Raw genomic sequence first — 17,832 nt, 5'->3', positions numbered from 1 at the left:
ATAGGATATTGGCTTATTTAATTGGTTAACTTCTTCTTTGCTCAGTTTGGGTAACTTGTATTTCTCTAAAAATGCATCCATTTCCGCCAGATTTTCTTCCTTTAGAGAGTATAGCTTTTGAAAGTAGTCTGTTAGAATTGTTTGGATATCTTGGGTACGTGTTGTGATGTTTCCCGTGGCATCCCTAATCCTATTAATATGGGTTTCCTCTCTTCTTTTTTTAATTAATCTTGCCAACGGGCCATCAATTTTGTTTATTTTTTCAAAGAACCAGCTTTTTGTTTGGTTTATTTTGGTTATGGTTTTCTGATTTTCTAATTGGTTAATCTCTGCTCTCAATTTGGTTATCTGGCTTCGTCTAGTAGCTTTAGGTCCCATTTTTTCTTGTTTTTCTAGCTGTTTTAGTTGCAACATGAGATTATTTACTTGGTCTGTCTCCATTCTCTTGATGTGGGCACTGAGGGCAATAAATTTGCCCCTCAGGACTGCTTTTGCTGTGTCCCACAAGTTTCTTTGTGAGGTGTTTTCATTTTCATTGAGTTCTAGGAAATGCTTTATTTCTTCTCTGATCTCTTCTGTTACCCAGGCCTTGTTAAGGAGTGTGCTGTTCAATTTCCATGTATTAGAGAAATTTCTGCGGTATGCTTTGTTATTGAGAGCTAGCTTGATTCCACTGTGGTCAGATAGGATACAGGGGATTATGTCGATCCCTTTGTATTTGCTTAAGTTCCTTGCATGAACTATGATATGGTCTATTTTGGAGAAAGTTCCATGAGCTGCTGAGAAGAATGTGTACTGTGTTGTTTTAGGGTGAAATACTCGGTAGATGTCAGTTAATTCCGCTTGAAGTATGGCCTCACTTAATTCGGTAGCTTCTTTGCCAATCCTCTGGTTGGTAGACCTGTCCTTTGGTGAGAGTGGCGTGTTAAAGTCTCCTAGTATTATCGTATTGGGATCTATTTTATTCTGTAAGTTTGAGAGCATTTGTTTAACATATCTGGGTGCACCGATATTTGGGGCATATAAGTTGATGATGGTTATATCCTCCTCTTGGATTGTTCCCTTTATTAATATGTAGTGTCCGTCCTTGTCTTTCTGTACTGATTTTAATGAAAAGTTTATTTTGTCAGATATCAGGATTGCTACACCTGCTTTCTTATTGGGGGCATTTGATTGGTAGATCCTTTTCCACCCCTTCACTCTGAGTTTGTTTGTATGTTTGGCTGAGAGGTGGGTCTCCTGAAGGCAACAGATGGATGGGTCTTGTTTTCTGATCCAGTCCTCAGTTCGTTTTCTTTTAATTGGTGAATTCAGCCCATTTATATTAAGAGAAAGTATAGAGAGATGCATTGTTGTCCCTGCCATTCCGTTTTCCTAAGTTTTTCTTTTTTCCTTTCCTCCTGGGCTTGCTCAGTTAGACTTTGAGTAATGCCTGTTTGGGGCAGGTCCCAGTTCCTGGTTGCTTTCTTCAGGTTGTGTCCCCCCTCTTAGAATTCTTTGTAATGCTGGCTTAATGTTTATGTATTCATTTAGTTTTTCTTTGCTATTAAAAGTTTTCAGTTCTCCATCGAATGTGAATGCTAGCTTTGCCGGGTATATCAGTCTGGGTTGGCAGTTATTGGCTCTCAGGGCTCGTATGGTGCTTTCCCAGGCTTTTCTTGCATTCATTGTTTGTGTGGAGAGATCTGCAGTGATTCTAATTTTTTTCCCGTTGTAGTATAGCTCCTTCTTCATTTTTGCTGCATGCAGGATTGTTTCCTTATTATTCAGATCCATCATTTTTACTATAATGTGCCTAGAAGTGTTTCTCCTGGGATCTTGCTTGTTGGGTGTTTGATAAGCTTTTGTGATGTAGTTAAGATGGTTGTTTTTGAGTTGGGGAAAATTTTCATTGACTATCTTGTTAAATAGGTGTTGCATTCCCTTGCTCTGGAATTCCTCACCTTCGTCCACTCCGATTATGCGAAGGTTAAATTTTTTTAGCATTATCTGCTTGCTCTTGAATTTCCCTTTGGTTTAATTTGAGTGATTTTTCCATATCTGTCACTTTTTGGTCCAGTTGGTGTATTCTGTCTTCTGTATCTGACACTCTACCTTCCATTTCATTCACTCTGTTGACCGTGGCTTCTATTGTGGTTTGCATGGTGGAAATGGATCCCTTTATGGATTCAATGTTGGTTCTCAGAGTACTGATCTCACCTCTCAATGAGGTGAGATCAGTATGCATTACCTCTAATTTGGCGTTTATCTCACTTCTTACTGAGGTTTGTGCAGCTTCTATTTTTGCATCCAACTTTTGTTTGATGTCCTGTATATCTTTTGATAGTTCATCCTTGTGCTCTTTCAATTTCTGATCCATTTCTCGCTTTATTTCTTGAGTCATTGCCTCCAGCAACCCTTGGATGTAGTTTTTGTCTTCCATTCCTGCTTTGCTCCCACTGGGGCTCTCCCCTGCGTGGCTGCTGGCTTTTGAGGTGAGCTTGCTGTCCTGGGTAGTGGTAAACCTTGTGATTTTTCTCTGTGATTTTCGCATGGGGGTTCAGGAGACTGCTCTTCAATCTTGTTTTGGTGTGTCTGTCTTTGCTTGGTTGCTGATTCTGTATTGGTAGAGAGAGTCTGTGCCTGATCTGGATTCTGTTGGGAGCCTATTTCCAGCTGCTATTCACTTAGGATTCTCAGCTCTCTGCTGTAGCAATTCCCGCCTTTGGAAGGGTTGAGCAGCCTAGACTGCTTGTGTTTGCTCCTGCGGGTGCTCTTGGGAAGATCAGATGCTCTGGATGCACTCTCCCAAATACTGGAGTCTGCTATGGGCTCCTGATGTGTTTTTGTTTGTTTGTTTTGGGCTGGTTGTGGGCTTGAACTCTAGGTTTGGGTGCTGTTCCTCAGCTCTTCAGCTCAGGGCTGGCACCCTACCATTTGAGCCACAGCCCCACTTCTGACCCTTTTTGCTTTGTTCAGGTGCGGGTCCCCAGGCCTGGTTCCGGCCCCAGCCTGGAGGGTGCTGGTTAGGCCTGTGCTAATGTGTATACCACCTAGGTTATGCAGCCTGGAGGACACAGTTCAAATTTCTTCTACTGTTGGTAGTCTTGACCCAGGGGTGCTGTTCCTGGCTTGGGCATTTAAGCTCCCTTCCAGGAGCACTCTTGCTCTGGCCTGGCCAGCAGAGTGTGCTCCACCGGCTGGTGGAGCTCTCGAACAGTTCCCAGTTTTAGTGGGTCCTGTGGTCCGGGTGTTGGGGTAGGGAGTCTAGGTCAGGGTCTGGGGATTCCCTCTAGCTCTGGTCTCCCTTGAGGGATTCACTGTCCCCTGTTGGGTACTCACCCAGTTGTGGTTGCGGGCTGGGTTGGGCGGCCCCCCGCCGGGTAGTTGCGATCGCGATTGGGCGGGTGGTCTGCCGACAGGTCCCTTTGCCGCGCTGCTGGTGCCGGGCGGCTTTGGCGGGATGGAGCCTCTCTGCTCCGGTGGAGAGTGATGGGTGGGGGTGGGATCCTCGTGGAGACTCCCGGCTGGTAGGTTTCTCTGTTCCTGGCGATCCGCTGTTCTGCAATCCGGTACCTGGTGATCTGCAAGCAGCCCCCTGTGTCTCTGTGGCTCCGGCAGCCCCCGTGGGGCCGGCTGGCCGGCGGCTTGGCGCACTGCCGCGCGGCCAGTAAAGGTTGGGGGAGGGGTCTTCGCTCTTCTCTGTTCTGAAATTCTTCTTTTCCTCTCTTTCTTTTTTTGTTATTTTCCACCTCTGGTTTTTCTCTGAGTGTTCGTCTTTTTGTTGTTGTCGGTCTCTTGGGGAGATTAAACGTTGGAACTCGAACTCTAGTTTTGGTTGGAGAGAGCTGTGGCGTTTCCCTACTGCCCCGTCGCCATCTTGGTCCCCCCTCCACTTGGTATTAATTTTAATAAACACTAGTTGTTTAAAAATGAAAATGAGCCGGGCGCCAGTGGCTCATGTCTGTCATCCTAGCTACTCAGAAGGCTGAGATCTGAAGATCGAGATTCATCAGCCTTAATCAGTCTTGACACACACATTAGATAAAGACATCACAGATGAAATATAAATTATAGGCTGTTCAAGATGATATTACACTTGGCACACGCACGTGCACACACACACACACATACACCCTTGAGTAACTATTTCCACATCCAGATCCCTGAGGAACTGCTATCAAAGTGCCTTGGGCATGGCTGACGCCATCACACAAGGCCAGTAGCTGGGGGCAGGATGGATCCATAGATGGCAGGTGCTGAGGTCCCCAACTGGTTACCCTAATCGAATGCAGCCCCAGGGCTCCCATCCTGGCCTGGGGCAGGGGGGTGGAGACCTGCCCCAGGTACCTGTGGTCTTCATGAGGGGGTGGAACCAAGACTCCTTCATCTAGCAATTCCATGGTAGTCCCCCGAAGCTCTCAGGGGACAGACCCCCATGATCTGGACACATCTAGGAGCTCTCCAGTGGTTTTAGGCCTCACTTCAGGCTTTGGAGGGGGTGTCCAGGTACAACCCGCTTGCTAGGACTACCCCAAGAGCCACAATGTTCCCAAGTGGCTGGAGACTGTACTTCAGGTCCCCAGTACCAGCCACAGGCCTGCATGGATGGTGCCAAGGATACAGCGGGTCCTGGGCTGGGTGGGAGGGTGTGGGAGGGGGCCCAGGGCTCCCTGGGTCCACAGGCCACAGGGTGCAGGGACCAGAATACAGCAGAGCTCATCCAACCTCAGCTCCATCTGGGAGATGGGGGGAGGGGCTGTTCACCTGCACGCTACAATAGAGGGAGAGAGATTTGGGGGGAGTGGGGGGAAACCTCAGAGGAGAAGCTGCATGTTTAGTGGGAGCTATGAGGGCCTAGAAATCTGTTCTGGAGGTTGTGTTCTGAGTTCCAGAAAAACTAAGACAAGTAGACCAAGACTTAGCCACTGAGGGGATAAATCCAGACTTCCCTCACCATATCACGGGTCACTTCTTGTGGCTTCACTGTAGCATGCGTTTAAATATATATATGTATATGTGCATATATACATATACACATATACATATATAATTCTGTATCATGGAGTTTTCGCTATATTACAGAATTTTGTGGTGTATTATAGGTATTTTGTGTGTGTGTGTGTGTGTGTGTGTGTGTGAGTCATGGGGCTTGAACTCTGGGCCTGGGCTCTGTTCCTCAGCTCTTCAGCTCAAGGCTAGCGCTCTACCACTTGAGCCACAGCACCACTTCCAGTTTTCTGGTAGTTTATTGGAGATAAGTGTCATAGACTTTCCTGCCAGGACAGGCTTTGAACTATCATCAGATCTCAGTCTCCTTAGTAGCTAGGATTACAGGTGTGAGCCACCAGTGCCCACTGTATATAATGTGTGTATATGTAATTAATATATATAAAAAAATCACACAATTACATAGTCTATCTATAAATACATGTATTATATTTATATTAGATTATATATTATAACATTATAATATAATGTATAACATGCTATATATAATATATTGTGCAGCATATAATAGTGTACTATACATACTAGTATATAGCATATACTAGTATGTAGTATGTATTATATGCTATGATACTATATACTATTATATAGTATAAATATATCCTAATATATGTAATATATTCTATGTTATAGTATATTTATTAAATATAACATATTATTATATTACACAAATTATTATATATTTAATGTAAATTATGCTATATTTAAATGATATACATTGTATATTATTACATACAGTATAGTATATAATATGTAGTAATGACTAATATATAGTTGAGATATCTATCTATTGATCTATCAATTGATCAATTTATCTATATCTCCCAGGGAGCTAATGAAATTCTGAGTTTTGTTTTATGTGCTTGTTTTGATCATGTCCTGTTCTGTTTTGAAATGTGTGTGTGTGTGTGTGTGTGTGTGTGTGTGTGTTCTAGTACACAGTCTTCAACTCAAGGCCTCAGCTATTGCTTGGCTCTTTTCCTCAAGGTTAGTGCTCTACCACTTAAGCCACACTTCCATCTCTGGCTTTTTTCCCATTTTAAAAAAGTTTTATTGAGCTATAATTCATATATCATACGATTTACCCACTTAATATGTATGATTTAATGACTTTTATATTCACATGGTTTGTGGATCCAATGCCCAACTTCATAACATTTTTTCATTATCGTTAAAATACCTCTGGCTTTTTGCTTGTTCACTGGAGTCTCATGGACTTTTCTGCCAGGGCTGCCTTTGAACTGTGATCCTCGGATCTCAGCTTCCTGAGTAGCCAGGATGACAGGTGTGAGCCATCAGCGACTGGCAGCTTTGTTTCTTTTAAAGCAGGCTGGAACACTTCGCATGGGTTGCAAACACTCAAGTGAGAGGATCATAAGCTATTTGTAGCATAGAGCTGACTTGCATGATGAAAAATATCTATTATTATTATTAGTATTATTTATTATTATTACTATCTATAATTATTGATATTCTTCCTCAATAGAATACATTCTCCCTCTTCTGTTCCTTTTCAAGGTATGTTTTCTTTTTATTCTTTTTTTTTTTTTTTTTTTTGGGTCTGGTGGTGGGGCCTGAACTCTGGGCCTGGGCGCTGTCCCTCAGCTCTTCAGCTCAAGGCTAGCGCTCTACCACTTGAGCCACAACGCCACTTCTGGCTTTTTTCTTTTTGCTTATGTGGTGCTGAGGAATCAAACCCAGGGCCTCATGCACGCAAGACAAGCGCTCTACCACTGAGCCACCTTCCCAGCCCTTCTTTTTATTCTTTACTCTTTAAAAATTATCTTTAAGTAGTTGTACAGAGGAGTTGCCATGTGACAAAGCAGTTTATGAATAAAATATACCTAGATCAAGGTCATCTCTTCCAGCGTTCTCATTTATCCCTCCCCTTCTCATTCTTATTCTTTCTTCCTCTCCTATGCATCTGGTCCACTCTCTGCCCTCTATTTTCCCCCAGCCCCACCCACACTTCCTTCCTGGGCACAAGCCTGGCTCAGAGAGGCAGAAAACCCAAGGTGTATTTCGGTACGATTCTGGTAAAGCCTAAGGAATCAGGGTCCACTGTGATGTCCTGGGGAGCCTTTGGGGACTTGAAGCGGAAGTTCTGCAAGATGGTGGTGAGGAAGAGAAAGAGCTCCATTTTAGCCAGGCCTTCTCCCAGGCAGTACCGCTTTCCTGCAGAGGAGAAGAGGGAGGAGAGCAGGGGTGAAGCCAACTCCCTGAGGCCTAGTTTCAATATGGAGCCTCCAGCTGCATTCCATAGAGGAGGGGAGGGGGCTCTAAATCTCGGAGAGACTTTCCACAAGGTTCTAAGTCTCTCTGAGCCCAGAGTCCCTCATATAAGAGATGGGGTGGTCCATGCCAAGCTGGAGCAATGGGAAATCTAGACACCTGTATCCAAAATACACTCAATAAGACCACTGTGCTACCATGTCCCTCCCTCTCTCCTTCCTTCCTTCCTTCCTTCCTTTTCTTCCTTCCTTCCTTTTCTTCCCTCTTTCTCTCCCTCCCTCTCTCTTCTCTTTTTGTCCTTTTTTTTGTTTATTTGCCAGTCCTGGGGCTTGAACTCAGGGCCTGGGCACTGTCCCTGAGCTTCTTTTGCTTAAGGCTAGCACTCTACCACTTGAGCTACAGTGTCACTTCCGGCCTTTTCTGTTTATGTGGTGCTGAGGAATGGAACCCAGGGCTTCCTGCATTCTAGGCATGCACTCTCCCTCCGTTGCTCTCTCCCTCACTCCTTCTCTTTCTTGCTTTTCTCTTGTGTCAGTCCTGGGTCTTGAACTCAGAACCTTGGTACTTTTCCTTAGCTTTTATTTCCCTCTCAAATCTAGCAATCTACCACTTGAGACACACCTTTACTTCTGGCTCTCAGTGGTTCATTGGAGATAAGAGTCTTATGGACTTTCCTCTTCCAGCTGGCTTTGAACCACAATCCTCAGATCTCAGCCTCCTGAGGAGCTGGGGTGACCAGTGTGAGCCATCAGCACCCAGATCCCATCCTCTTTCTAAGAGCTGGAAGAATTGGTTGTGTCTTTGGAAAGACCTATGACTAACTGACCCTTGATCCCTCCCCCGATCCCTGTCCATCTCTGAAAGGGGTTTGCACATTACTTTTGTCCTGGATATAAATGCTTGGCACTTTACACTTATTTGTGATTCTCCTAGTTGGTTGCAAGAGGAACTTCCAAGCCGGAGAAAGGTATTAATGAGGCCGTAGCTCAGAGAGGGGGCTGGCCTATACAGCTGACCCCTTTGCTGTGGGCCATGGCCTGGTGGCAAACACTGGACACTCACCGATGGAAAAGGGAATAAAAGCATCACTCTTCTTAAACTGTCCCTTGTCATCCAGGAAGTTGTGAGGGTTGAAATCTCTAGGGTTGGGGAAGAACTTAGGGTCATTCAGCACAGAGCCCAGCATGGGGAACACTTCAGTACCCTGAAAAAAGGAGGGAGAAGAGGAGGAGGAAGAGAAAGGGAGATTTGATTAGGAAGGTTAAACGATTAGTGTGCTCAAGGCAGAGACTCTAGTAGAGATGGTGGGAGGGTGGGAAGTTGCAGAGACCCAGGTGAAGAGAAACAGAAGCAGCCAGTGGAGCTGGGCGGGGGGTCCATGAGGGAGGGAATTTGGAGGAGCAGGATCGCTTGAGGCAGATGCATGGGAAATATAAGGTCTGGATCTCTTGAAGCAGAGGGTCTGGGACTCACTGGCACATGCTGTGTGTATGTGTGTGTGTGTGTGTGTGTGTGTGTGTGTTCACAGGTACACTGGTCCTGGGGCCTGAGCTCAGAGACTGGGCACTGCCCCTGCGCTTTTTCACACAAGGCTAGACTTCTACCATTTGAGCCACAGCTCCACTTCCGGTTTTCTGGTGATGCATTGGAGGTAAGAGTCTTATGGACTTTCCTGCCCGGGCTGGCTTTGAACCATGATCCTCAGATCTCAGCTTCCTGAGTAGCTGGGATTATAGTCATGAACCACCAATGCCCAGTCCTGGCTTTTCTTTTGATGCCAGTACTGAGGTTTGAACTCAGGGCCTAGGTGCTGTCTCTGAGCTTTTTTGCTCAAGGCGAGTGCTCTACCACCTTGAGCCACAGCTCCACTTCTGGCTATTTGCTGGTTAACTGGAGATCCGAGTCTCATGGGTGTTCCAGCCCTGGCTGGCTTGGAACCACCATCCTCAGATCTTGGCCTCCTGAGTAGCTGGGATTACAGAGGTGAGCACTGGCACCCAGTTGCAGCTGGTATCTTTCAAGGTAGGAATTTTTTTTTTGAGGGGGACTGGACTAGGAAGGTTACCTGTCTCAAGACAGGGAGCTGGGAACCAGGGGGTCAAATCCCCCTTGAGACATTCAGATGGCAGGGGGGGGGGGAGAGAATAGCAGGATGAGTCTGAGAGCGACCTCTGGGGTGACATGGAGGGTCAGGAATTGGTGGGTGAGAAAATGGAGTGAGGGTTTGAAAGCTGCGGGTGGAAACTCGTTCTGGGGTCCCGGGGAGTGGGGAGGTGTGCACCTTAGGGAGGAAGAAGCCTCGGAATCTGGTGTCCTTGGTGACCCGGCGAGGGATGCCCATGGGGGCAAAGCTGGTGAATCTCTGGATTTCGTAGATCACCGCCTCTGTGTAGGGCATCTTGTGGCGGTCCTCGAACTGAGGCTGCCGGTTCCTTCCGATCACCCGGTCAATCTCTTCATGGACTTTGGCTGATGCAGAAGGGGTGTGTGTTTAGGGGTGCAAGGACGAGAGTCCAAAGAGCGCCCTACCGCTTGAGCCACAGCACCAATTCCGGCTTTTGGGTGGTTCACTGGAGATAAAGAGTCTCACACTTTCCTGCCTGGGCTGGCTTCCAATCATGATCCTCAGATCTCAGCCTCCTGAATAAGCTGGGATTACACACAGGAGCCACCAGCACCTGGCTTCATATTTGATTTTCAACCTAGATCTCTAATTGACCAGGAACGTGTGCCATTTTGACAACTTACAATCCGCAACTATGCAAAGCAGGGCATGTCTGAGGATCAATGCTTGTGGGCATGCCCCGGTGTCAGAGAAGTTTGGAGGGCCTACGGAAGGAGTCCCCGGCTTCCTGTTGTCCTTCAGCCTTACCCTCCACCTCGGGATGTTTCAGGAGCAGCAGGAAGCCATAACGGAGCGTGTTGCTGACTGTTTCGGAGCCTGCAAAGAAGAGACTCAGTGCTGTCACCACCAGGTTCTTTATAGAGAACTCTGTGTTGGGGTTTTTCTTCTTCTCCTGCAGGAAGAGAGGCCTCAGCTTGAATCTGTCTATCAAATGCCATCTTGGGTTCATTCTGATGGTGTGTGTGTGTGTGTCTGTGTGTGTGTGTGTGTGTGTGTCCTGGGGCCTGGCCACTGTCCCTGATTTTCTTTCTTGCTCACTGCCTGCACTCAATCCCTTGAGTCACAACTCCCCTTCTGGCTTTTTTGGTGGTTCATTGGAGATCAGAGTTTCATGGAGTTTCATGGACTTTCCTACTTGGGCTGGCTTTGAACCATGATCCTTAGAAAGATGAATTCTAGATCTGCCAGGCTTGCTCCACTGTCCTGGCTCCTGGCTGTGCTTTTCTGCCAAGCTGAAACTACCTGTCCTGCCAGGTGCTAGTGGCTTACACCTGTAATCCTGGCTACTCAGGAGGTTCACAGCCAGCCTGGTCAGGAAAGTCTGTGAGACCCTTACATCCAATTAAGCACCGAACACTGGAAATTGTGCTGTGGCTCAATTGGTAAAGCGCTTGCCTTGAGCTGAAGAGCTCAGGGACAGCACACAGGCCCAAGCTCAAGCCCCACCACTGACAAAAACAAACAAACAAACCCCAAATATCTGTCCTTTGTCCTTTGGTTGTTACTCATTTTTTTTTCCTGGTCAGTTGTTTTTGTGCCAGTCCTAGGGTTTGAATTCAGGGCCTGAGCATTGACCTTGAGCTTTTGTGCTCAAAGGTTAATGCTCCACAGCTCTAGTTCTATTCTGTTCTGTTTTGTTGGTTAATTGGAGATAAAAGTCTCACAGCTTTTCCTGCCCCTTCTGGCTTTGAACCATGACCCTTGAAACTCAGCCTCCTGAGTAGCTGAAATTATAGGCATGAGCCACTGATGCCTGGCTGTTGTTACTCTAAATGGTCAGGGTATTTAGAAAGCAAGGGAGGGCCTAGGTAAAAAAAGGGCAGGTATGTCACCATGAGGGTGATATAGAGACACATTCTCTGAGACAGAACTTTCAGTGATAGCATCTGACTCCTTTAAGTACCTTAAAACATTTCCAAATCCTTTAACCATCAGATTTCATAAATCCTCAACTTTTGTTTTGTTCCCAGATGGGAGACTGTCATACAGATTAGGGTGTGAGCCTCCCATGTCAGGTCACCTGTAAAGCCAGGCCACCTGGCCCCCCAGGTGTATCTGATATCAAGAAATAGAAGACAGAATAGAGCCTAAAAGGCTTAGAGCCATAGAGTTGGGAGGAGCTAGGGTTCACGCTCTCCTCCGTGTGTGCCTAGGGAAGGCATTCGCGTCTCTGGGCTGTACGTCCTTCCTCTGTAAAACTGGGGTCAAGAGGCCAGGTGCTGTGGCTCACATCTGTCATCCTACCTACTCAGGAGGCTGTGATCTAGAGGGTTTCAGTTCGAAGCCAGCCCAGGCAAGGAAAGTACCATTAATAAAACTCTTATCTCCACTTAATCAGCAAAAAATAATCAATGAAAGCCGGAAGTGGAGCTATGGCTCAAGTGGCAGGACACTAGCTTTGAGTGGGAAAGTTGGACAGCATCCAGGCCCAGAGTTCAAGCCTCAGTATGGCACTCACACATACAAAAGCAAGCAAGCAAGCAAGCTAAAATAACACCATGCACACGGTGGTGTCTTGTAAACATGGTTCTTGTGAGGGTTTGCTTACCCATGTCCTATACCAAGGGCTTAGTAGATGAAAGTGGTGTGTGTGTGTGTGTGTGTGTGTGTGTGTGTGTGTGTGTGTGTGTGTGTATGTGTAGATACTGGGGCTTCATCTCAGAGCTTGGGCATGATCCTTTAGTGGTTTTGCTCAAGGCTGGTGCTCTACCACTTAAGCTGCAGCTCTACTTCTGGCTTTTTAGTGGTTCATTGGAGATAAAAAATCTCACAGACTTTGCTGCCCAGACTAGCTTTGCACCATGATCCCCAGATCTCAGCCTCCTGAGTGGCTAGGATGACAGGTGTGAGTCAGTGGCACCTGGAACCAGGATGTTTAATTATGAGAGGGAGTGTGAGGATGATTAGCACGGGGCCACATTTGATTGGGCCTTTCTCCTCTACACTCCCTAGCCTGATTTCCTTCTTCTTGGCTTCCTTCTTTCCTAGTTCTCCCTGCCCCCCACCCCCAGGGGATGCTACTGGCAGTACCTCCTGCATACGGATGAGGAAGGAGTCGATGAAGTCTCGTGGGGAGTTGGGGTCCAGGGTGCGCTGGTTCTGTTCTACCTTCTTGATTATGAAGTCCTCTAGCCCCCGAAGGTTTTTAACGATCTTTCTCTGTGGCCCTGGAAAGTGTTTCATGATGGAATAGAACATGTCATAGATCTGGAGGGTGGGAAGAAGAGGAGATAAGAAAGAAAGACAATTAAAATGGGCGCTGGTGGCTCACTCCTGGCATCCCAGCTACTCAGAAGGCTGAGATCTGAAGACTTGTGGTTCAAAGCCAGCCCAGGGCAGGAAAGTCTGTGAGACTGGTATCTCTGATGAATCACTGAAAAGCCAGAAGGGATGCTGTGGTTCAAGTGGTAGAGCACTACCTTGAGTGAAAAAGCTCAGGAACTGTGCCCAGGCCCTGAGTTTAAGCCATTAGCAGGCATGGTGGTGCATACAGTAGGCAGAGCGGGCACTGGTCACCTGGCCCACAGGAGAAACTGAAAATGCGTTGATCACCATCATCGTCTTTAGCAGGCACCGAAACTCTTTGTCCTCATAGTCAAAGCGGTCCCCAAACACCACGGAGCTGATGACATTGGAGACAGTTGGGCTCAGGTAGAAGGTGGGGTCAACAAAGGCACCTGGAGGGGTTGGCAGGGTTAAGGAAAGATGAGAACAGTCAACTTGAAGCCAGGAGGGCATTGGTGGCTCACGCCCGTCATCCTAACTACTCAGGATGCTGAGATCTGAGGATCATGGTTGGAAGCCAGCCTGGGCAGGAAAGTCCATGAGACGCTTATCTCCAGTAAACCACTCAAAAACTAGAAGTGGTGCAGTGACTCAAGTGGTAGAGTGCTCGCCTTGAGCTGAAGAGCTGAGGGACAGCGCCCAGGCCCAGAGTTCAAGCCCCACGACTGACAAAAGAAAAAAAAAGTCACCTTGGTGGGCTGTGTCAGTAGAGCATTTGAGGAGCATCAAACTTCTGACCCCGAGTTCCAGGCCTCGCAGTGCAGCGCAGGCCTGGCTGTGAGCCCCATATGCGCAATCACAATGTTTTGTTTCCCTTTCGCCCAACAAGTCAGAGGACCCCCCACTTGGCCCGGCCGTGGCTCACCTTGGGTACCCCGCAAGGTCTTGATGAGGAAGCCTGCCTCCTCCTGGATGCGCTCCTCGATGCCGCGCTTGCCCACGCCAAAGTCCCGCAGCGTGGAGATGGCGAAGCGCCGCATCTGCTTGGCGCGCTCCCCGTTGCTCAGAGCTACGCCTGGAAGAGGTGGTGTGTGTGGGGGTCACGGGGGAGGGGGACTGGGAGGGCATGGGGGGCTACCCACCTCCCGAGTGAGGGAGCCTGAGAGGAAGAAGGGCAAAGGTGGGGGGAGGGAGACCGAGGAAGAAGAGGGGGAGGAAGAAGGGGAGGAGGGAAAGGGAGGATGGAGGAAGATAGGGAAGGGAAGACCAAAGAAGAGAGAGGAGAGGAGGGGAGAGGAAGAGACAGGAAGAGAGGGGAGAAGAAAAGAGCACAAAGAAGAGTTATGTAGAGCCAGTCTCAGACCCACACAGAAAAAGTGCCTGAGTGGGGAGAAGTCAAAAAGAAGAGAGACATGGAAAGGCAAGCTAGAAGGCTGGGTGCCAGTGGCTCAACACCAGGCATCCTGGATACTCAGGAGGCTGAGATCTGAGGATCATGGTTCAAAGCCAGCTTGGGCAGGAAAGCCTGTGAGACTCTTGTCCAATGTACCAGCAAAAAGCTAGCGTGGAGCTGTGGCTCAAGTGTTAGAGTGCCATCTCTGAGTGACAAAACAAAACAACCTGAGGGACAGCACCCAGGCCCTGAGTTCAAGCACCAGTACTTGCACACGCATGCACACACACACACAAACACATACACACACATGAGAGAGAGAGAGACAGAGACAGAGACAGAGAGACAGAGACAGAGAGAGAGAGAGCTGAAGAAGGAGGAGGAGGAGGAGGAGAAGGAGGAAGAGGAGGATGAGGAGGAAGAAGGCAGGCAGGTGAGACAGAAGTAGTAAGAGAGATTCAGAGCTACTCCAGTGCAGAAAGGGAAGGGAAGAAGGAAGGGAAGAGGGAAAGAAGGGGCTAAGATGGTAGAGATCTGGCACGGGTACAAAGTGTGTGACATTTTCCATACTGAGTTGGACAAGAAGCAGAAATCAGGGAAGAGGACCCAGAGAAGGTCTGGGAAGAGGAGAGGTTATTTCTGGGAAATCGAAGTATGGGAACATTCAAGATGATTTTGCATGAGATTCAGGAGGAGAAAAGGGGGAAGGGACAAAGAATTTTAGGGAAATAGAGAATCTGAGCATGACCAAAACACAAAAACATGAGGAAAAGGAGGAAAAAGCTAGATTCCAATAGGGAGGCTCTCAAAAAGTTCTTCCTCCTCCTCCTCCTCCTCCTCCTCCTCCTCCTCCTCCTCCTCCTCCTCCTCCTCCTCCTCTTCCCCTCCTTCCTGTCCTTCTTCCTCTTCTTCTTATTTTTAAATATTTTGTGCCACTTCTCAGCTCAAACTTAGGGCCTGAGTCCTATCAGCTTTATCCATTCACAATTATTGCTTTACTACTTGAGTCACAGCTCCATTTCTGTTTTTTTTTGTTTTTTTCTGGTTCATTGGAGATAACAATCTTGGATTTGGTTGGCTTTGGACTGTGGTTCTGAAACCCAGTAGCTCAGACTACAGGCATGAGCTACCAGAGCTGACATGGTTTCTCAAGAGTTTCTAAGAAAGAAAAGTTACCTAGTGTGAAAGAAAGAGACAGAGGTAGAGACAGGGAGAAAATGGGATGCACAAGAAGACCTTGGATGGGCACAGAGATGGACAGAGAGACACCAGTGGAAAACAGGGCAAAACGAGGCCATTAGGAGGCTCTGGCTACACTGTCCACCAGTGATGGCTCCCTCACCATAGTCGTTGAAGAGCATGTTAAAAGTGGCCTGCTGGCCTCGCCCGCTGAATTCCTCCGCCTGATCCACCAGCGCCTCCTTCACAGTTTGATACCCACACAGCACCACGACGCGGCGGATCCCCAGGTGGATGGTGAACACAGGCCCATAGCGCTCGCTGATCTGAAGGGGCATGAAGGGAGTGGAGATCGCTTTGGCTCACAGGCCGTGTCCCCCCAGAAGTCAGTTCTGACCTATGTCCTGTGTGTGCATGCACACAGGCATGCCGCTACTGGACCTTGAACTCAAGGCCTCATGTTCTTGCTTGGCTTTCTTCCTTTTCTTTCTTTCTCTTTGTTTGTTTGTTTGTTTGTTTCTTTCTCTGTCTCTCCCTCCGTCCCTCTCCTTCTCTGTCTTTTTCTTTTTCTCTCTCTTTCTTTCTCTCTCTTTCTCTCTTCCTCTTCTCTTTCTCCCTTCCTTCCTTCCTTCTTTTCTTTGTTTCTTTGTTTCTTTCTCTCTCTTTTTTTTCTTTTTTTGGTCTGAGACTGGGACTCAAACTGGGTACTTGATGCATTTACTTATTAGCTAGCCCCCTACCAATGGAGCCATGCCTCCAACCCCATCTTTCTTGCCTTTTTTTCTCTCAAGGTTGGTGCTCTACCACTTGAACCACGGCTCCACTTCTGGCTTTCTTGGTGGTTCACTGGAGATAAAGAGTCTTACGGACTTTCCTGCTTGGGCTGCTTTGAACTGCAATCCTCAGATCTCAGCCTCCTGAGTTGCTAGGATGACACAGGCATGAGATCAAATAAATGGTGCTCCACTCAATCTGATGTTGAAAAGCAAGGAATGGAACATCCCAAGATCTGGTTGTTCCCAGGTTGCATTCATCCACTCAATCTGCCAAACTCTGGCTAACCCTCTGGTTTACCCTACCAATATTCTGCCAATGTAGCCAGGTGAAACAGAGGCAAATTCTATATCTTCCAGGCATAACCCTTCTCCCTGCCAGGCCGTACCTTCATAAGGGCATTGTACATGTCTCCTGTGTCCAGCTGGAGGTAATTCCCAATGAGGGGCAGTGGGGTGGGGCCAGGAGGCAGCTTCTTCCAGAACTTCTGGTTCCAGACAGACATCAGCACCATGGCGCTCAGGCAGGCCAGGATGGCCGCCAGAAGCATGCCTGAGGCCAGCATGGTGGCGGTGGAGGTGACAAGCAGGGATGGCTGGGGCAGTGTGTGTTTAGGCGTTTGAGGATAGAAGGGGAGGCCTTTGCTCCTATTTAGTTAATGTGTCACTTTATCGCTCAATCTCATCCTCTCCCCCCCCCCCCCACTTTGCAACACCCACAGCTGGGAAGGACAGGGCACACACAGCTGGGCACACTCACAGGTTCCGGAGCTCCAGGCTGAATTCAGAGCTGGGGAGTGGAGATTTTCAAAGCTGTGTGGCTGATGCCTGAGACAGGACTTGGAACCCCAGACTGAAGACAGGCCAGAGAGATAGAGATTTAGGGGATGCACAGTAGAATTGAAATCCTTAGATTTATTGGTGGTGACAACAGGATGTATGGGTTGGGAATCTCTCTATAACAGAGACAGGATCATGAAAATCAGAAAGCCATGGACCAGTGACACACACACATAATCCTTGCTACTCATTGTACTGAGATCTGGGGGTTGGGGTTCAAAGCCAGCCAGGTCAGGAAAGTCTATGAGACTCTTCCCTTCCATAAACTACTGAATAGTAGGAAATGGAGCTATGGGTGGAACTGGTAGAGCACTAGCCTTACACACACACACACACAAAAGGCTTGGATAGTGCACATACCCTGAGTTCAAGCCCAAGGACCAGTGTAAAGTGTTAGGGAGGGATATACTAAGATTATAGAGTATAGCTGTTGTAAGGATTTCTATGTGAAATTCTTCCTTCTCCCTCCTCTCCCTCTTTCTCCTCTCCCTCCTCCTTCACCTTCTCTTAGGAGACAGGCAGGGGGGAGATGCACCAGCAACTGCTATCTGTCTGGGGTCAATGAGGAGGGCCAAAGTGCAGAAAACAAAACACACAACAATATAGGCAAGTTACTTGTTGATTTTGGAAAGGGAGAGAGGGAGGAGTTGAGTGGTGTGGTCAGCTCCCTGTTGGCCTTTGCTTAACCCCAGGCCTGGGTCCTTGCTTTGCTTCTCTTTTTCTTGAATAGAAAGTGAAGATTGGAAACATCATTTCTCAGTGATTCTTGGGCCATGAATTGTTAAAGAGCAATTCTCTCTCTATATTTTACTATATCTTATTACCTTGGTGAATCAATTACATAGATGGAAGTTTCACAAACCCATATTCTGTGTCATCTATGCTATATTCTATCATCTGCCTGAAGGTTGGTATATCATACATGACAAAGTGTTAAGAACAATGTGGAAGAGACAATTGTTGAAGGGAAGCCCCTTCCCCCCACCACCAGGAGAGACCATACAGGCTCAAAGAGTACAGTCAAAAGAAAGTCTTTAATACTGTCTGGGACTACACTGGACAGTCAGGTGCCCCAA

The 17,832-nt window shown here is 47.5% G+C and overlaps 1 protein-coding gene across 1 annotated transcript; it reads right to left on the bottom strand.

Moving 5' to 3' along the window:
- Nucleotides 1-6,759: 6,759 nt before the first annotated feature.
- On the bottom strand, nucleotides 6,760-16,490 carry LOC122097432 (cytochrome P450 2A13-like). Its single transcript, XM_042667922.1, has 9 exons — nucleotides 16,306-16,490; nucleotides 15,307-15,469; nucleotides 13,497-13,646; nucleotides 12,863-13,023; nucleotides 12,377-12,553; nucleotides 10,094-10,238; nucleotides 9,503-9,690; nucleotides 8,284-8,425; nucleotides 6,760-7,164 (listed from the first exon to the last, which is right to left on the bottom strand). Exons 1-9 carry the CDS (start codon nucleotides 16,480-16,482, stop codon nucleotides 6,983-6,985), a joined length of 1,485 nt encoding a protein of 494 aa, XP_042523856.1. The 5' UTR covers nucleotides 16,483-16,490; the 3' UTR covers nucleotides 6,760-6,982.
- Between the last annotated feature and the right edge of the window lie 1,342 nt (nucleotides 16,491-17,832).

The sequence above is a fragment of the Dipodomys spectabilis genome, unplaced genomic scaffold (assembly GCF_019054845.1).
Source record: "Dipodomys spectabilis isolate Male_0828 unplaced genomic scaffold, ASM1905484v1 ptg000422l, whole genome shotgun sequence".
Lineage (NCBI taxonomy): Eukaryota > Metazoa > Chordata > Mammalia > Rodentia > Heteromyidae > Dipodomys > Dipodomys spectabilis.
This window is presented reverse-complemented; position numbering and strand designations above follow the sequence as displayed.

What these genes read in the sequence shown, in the direction of transcription:
- LOC122097432 (XM_042667922.1), bottom strand. Translation starts at nt 16,482, where the DNA reads ATGCTGGCCTCAGGCATGCTTCTGGCGGCCATCCTGGCCTGCCTGAGC. An exon ending in GACCTTGCGGGGTACCCAAG is followed by an intron (nt 13,024 to 13,496) that starts GTGAGCCACGGC and finishes CAACCCCTCCAG; the next exon opens with GTGCCTTTGTTGACCCCACC. An exon ending in CAGTTTCTCCTGTGGGCCAG is followed by an intron (nt 12,554 to 12,862) that starts GTGACCAGTGCC and finishes CCCACCCTCCAG; the next exon opens with ATCTATGACATGTTCTATTC.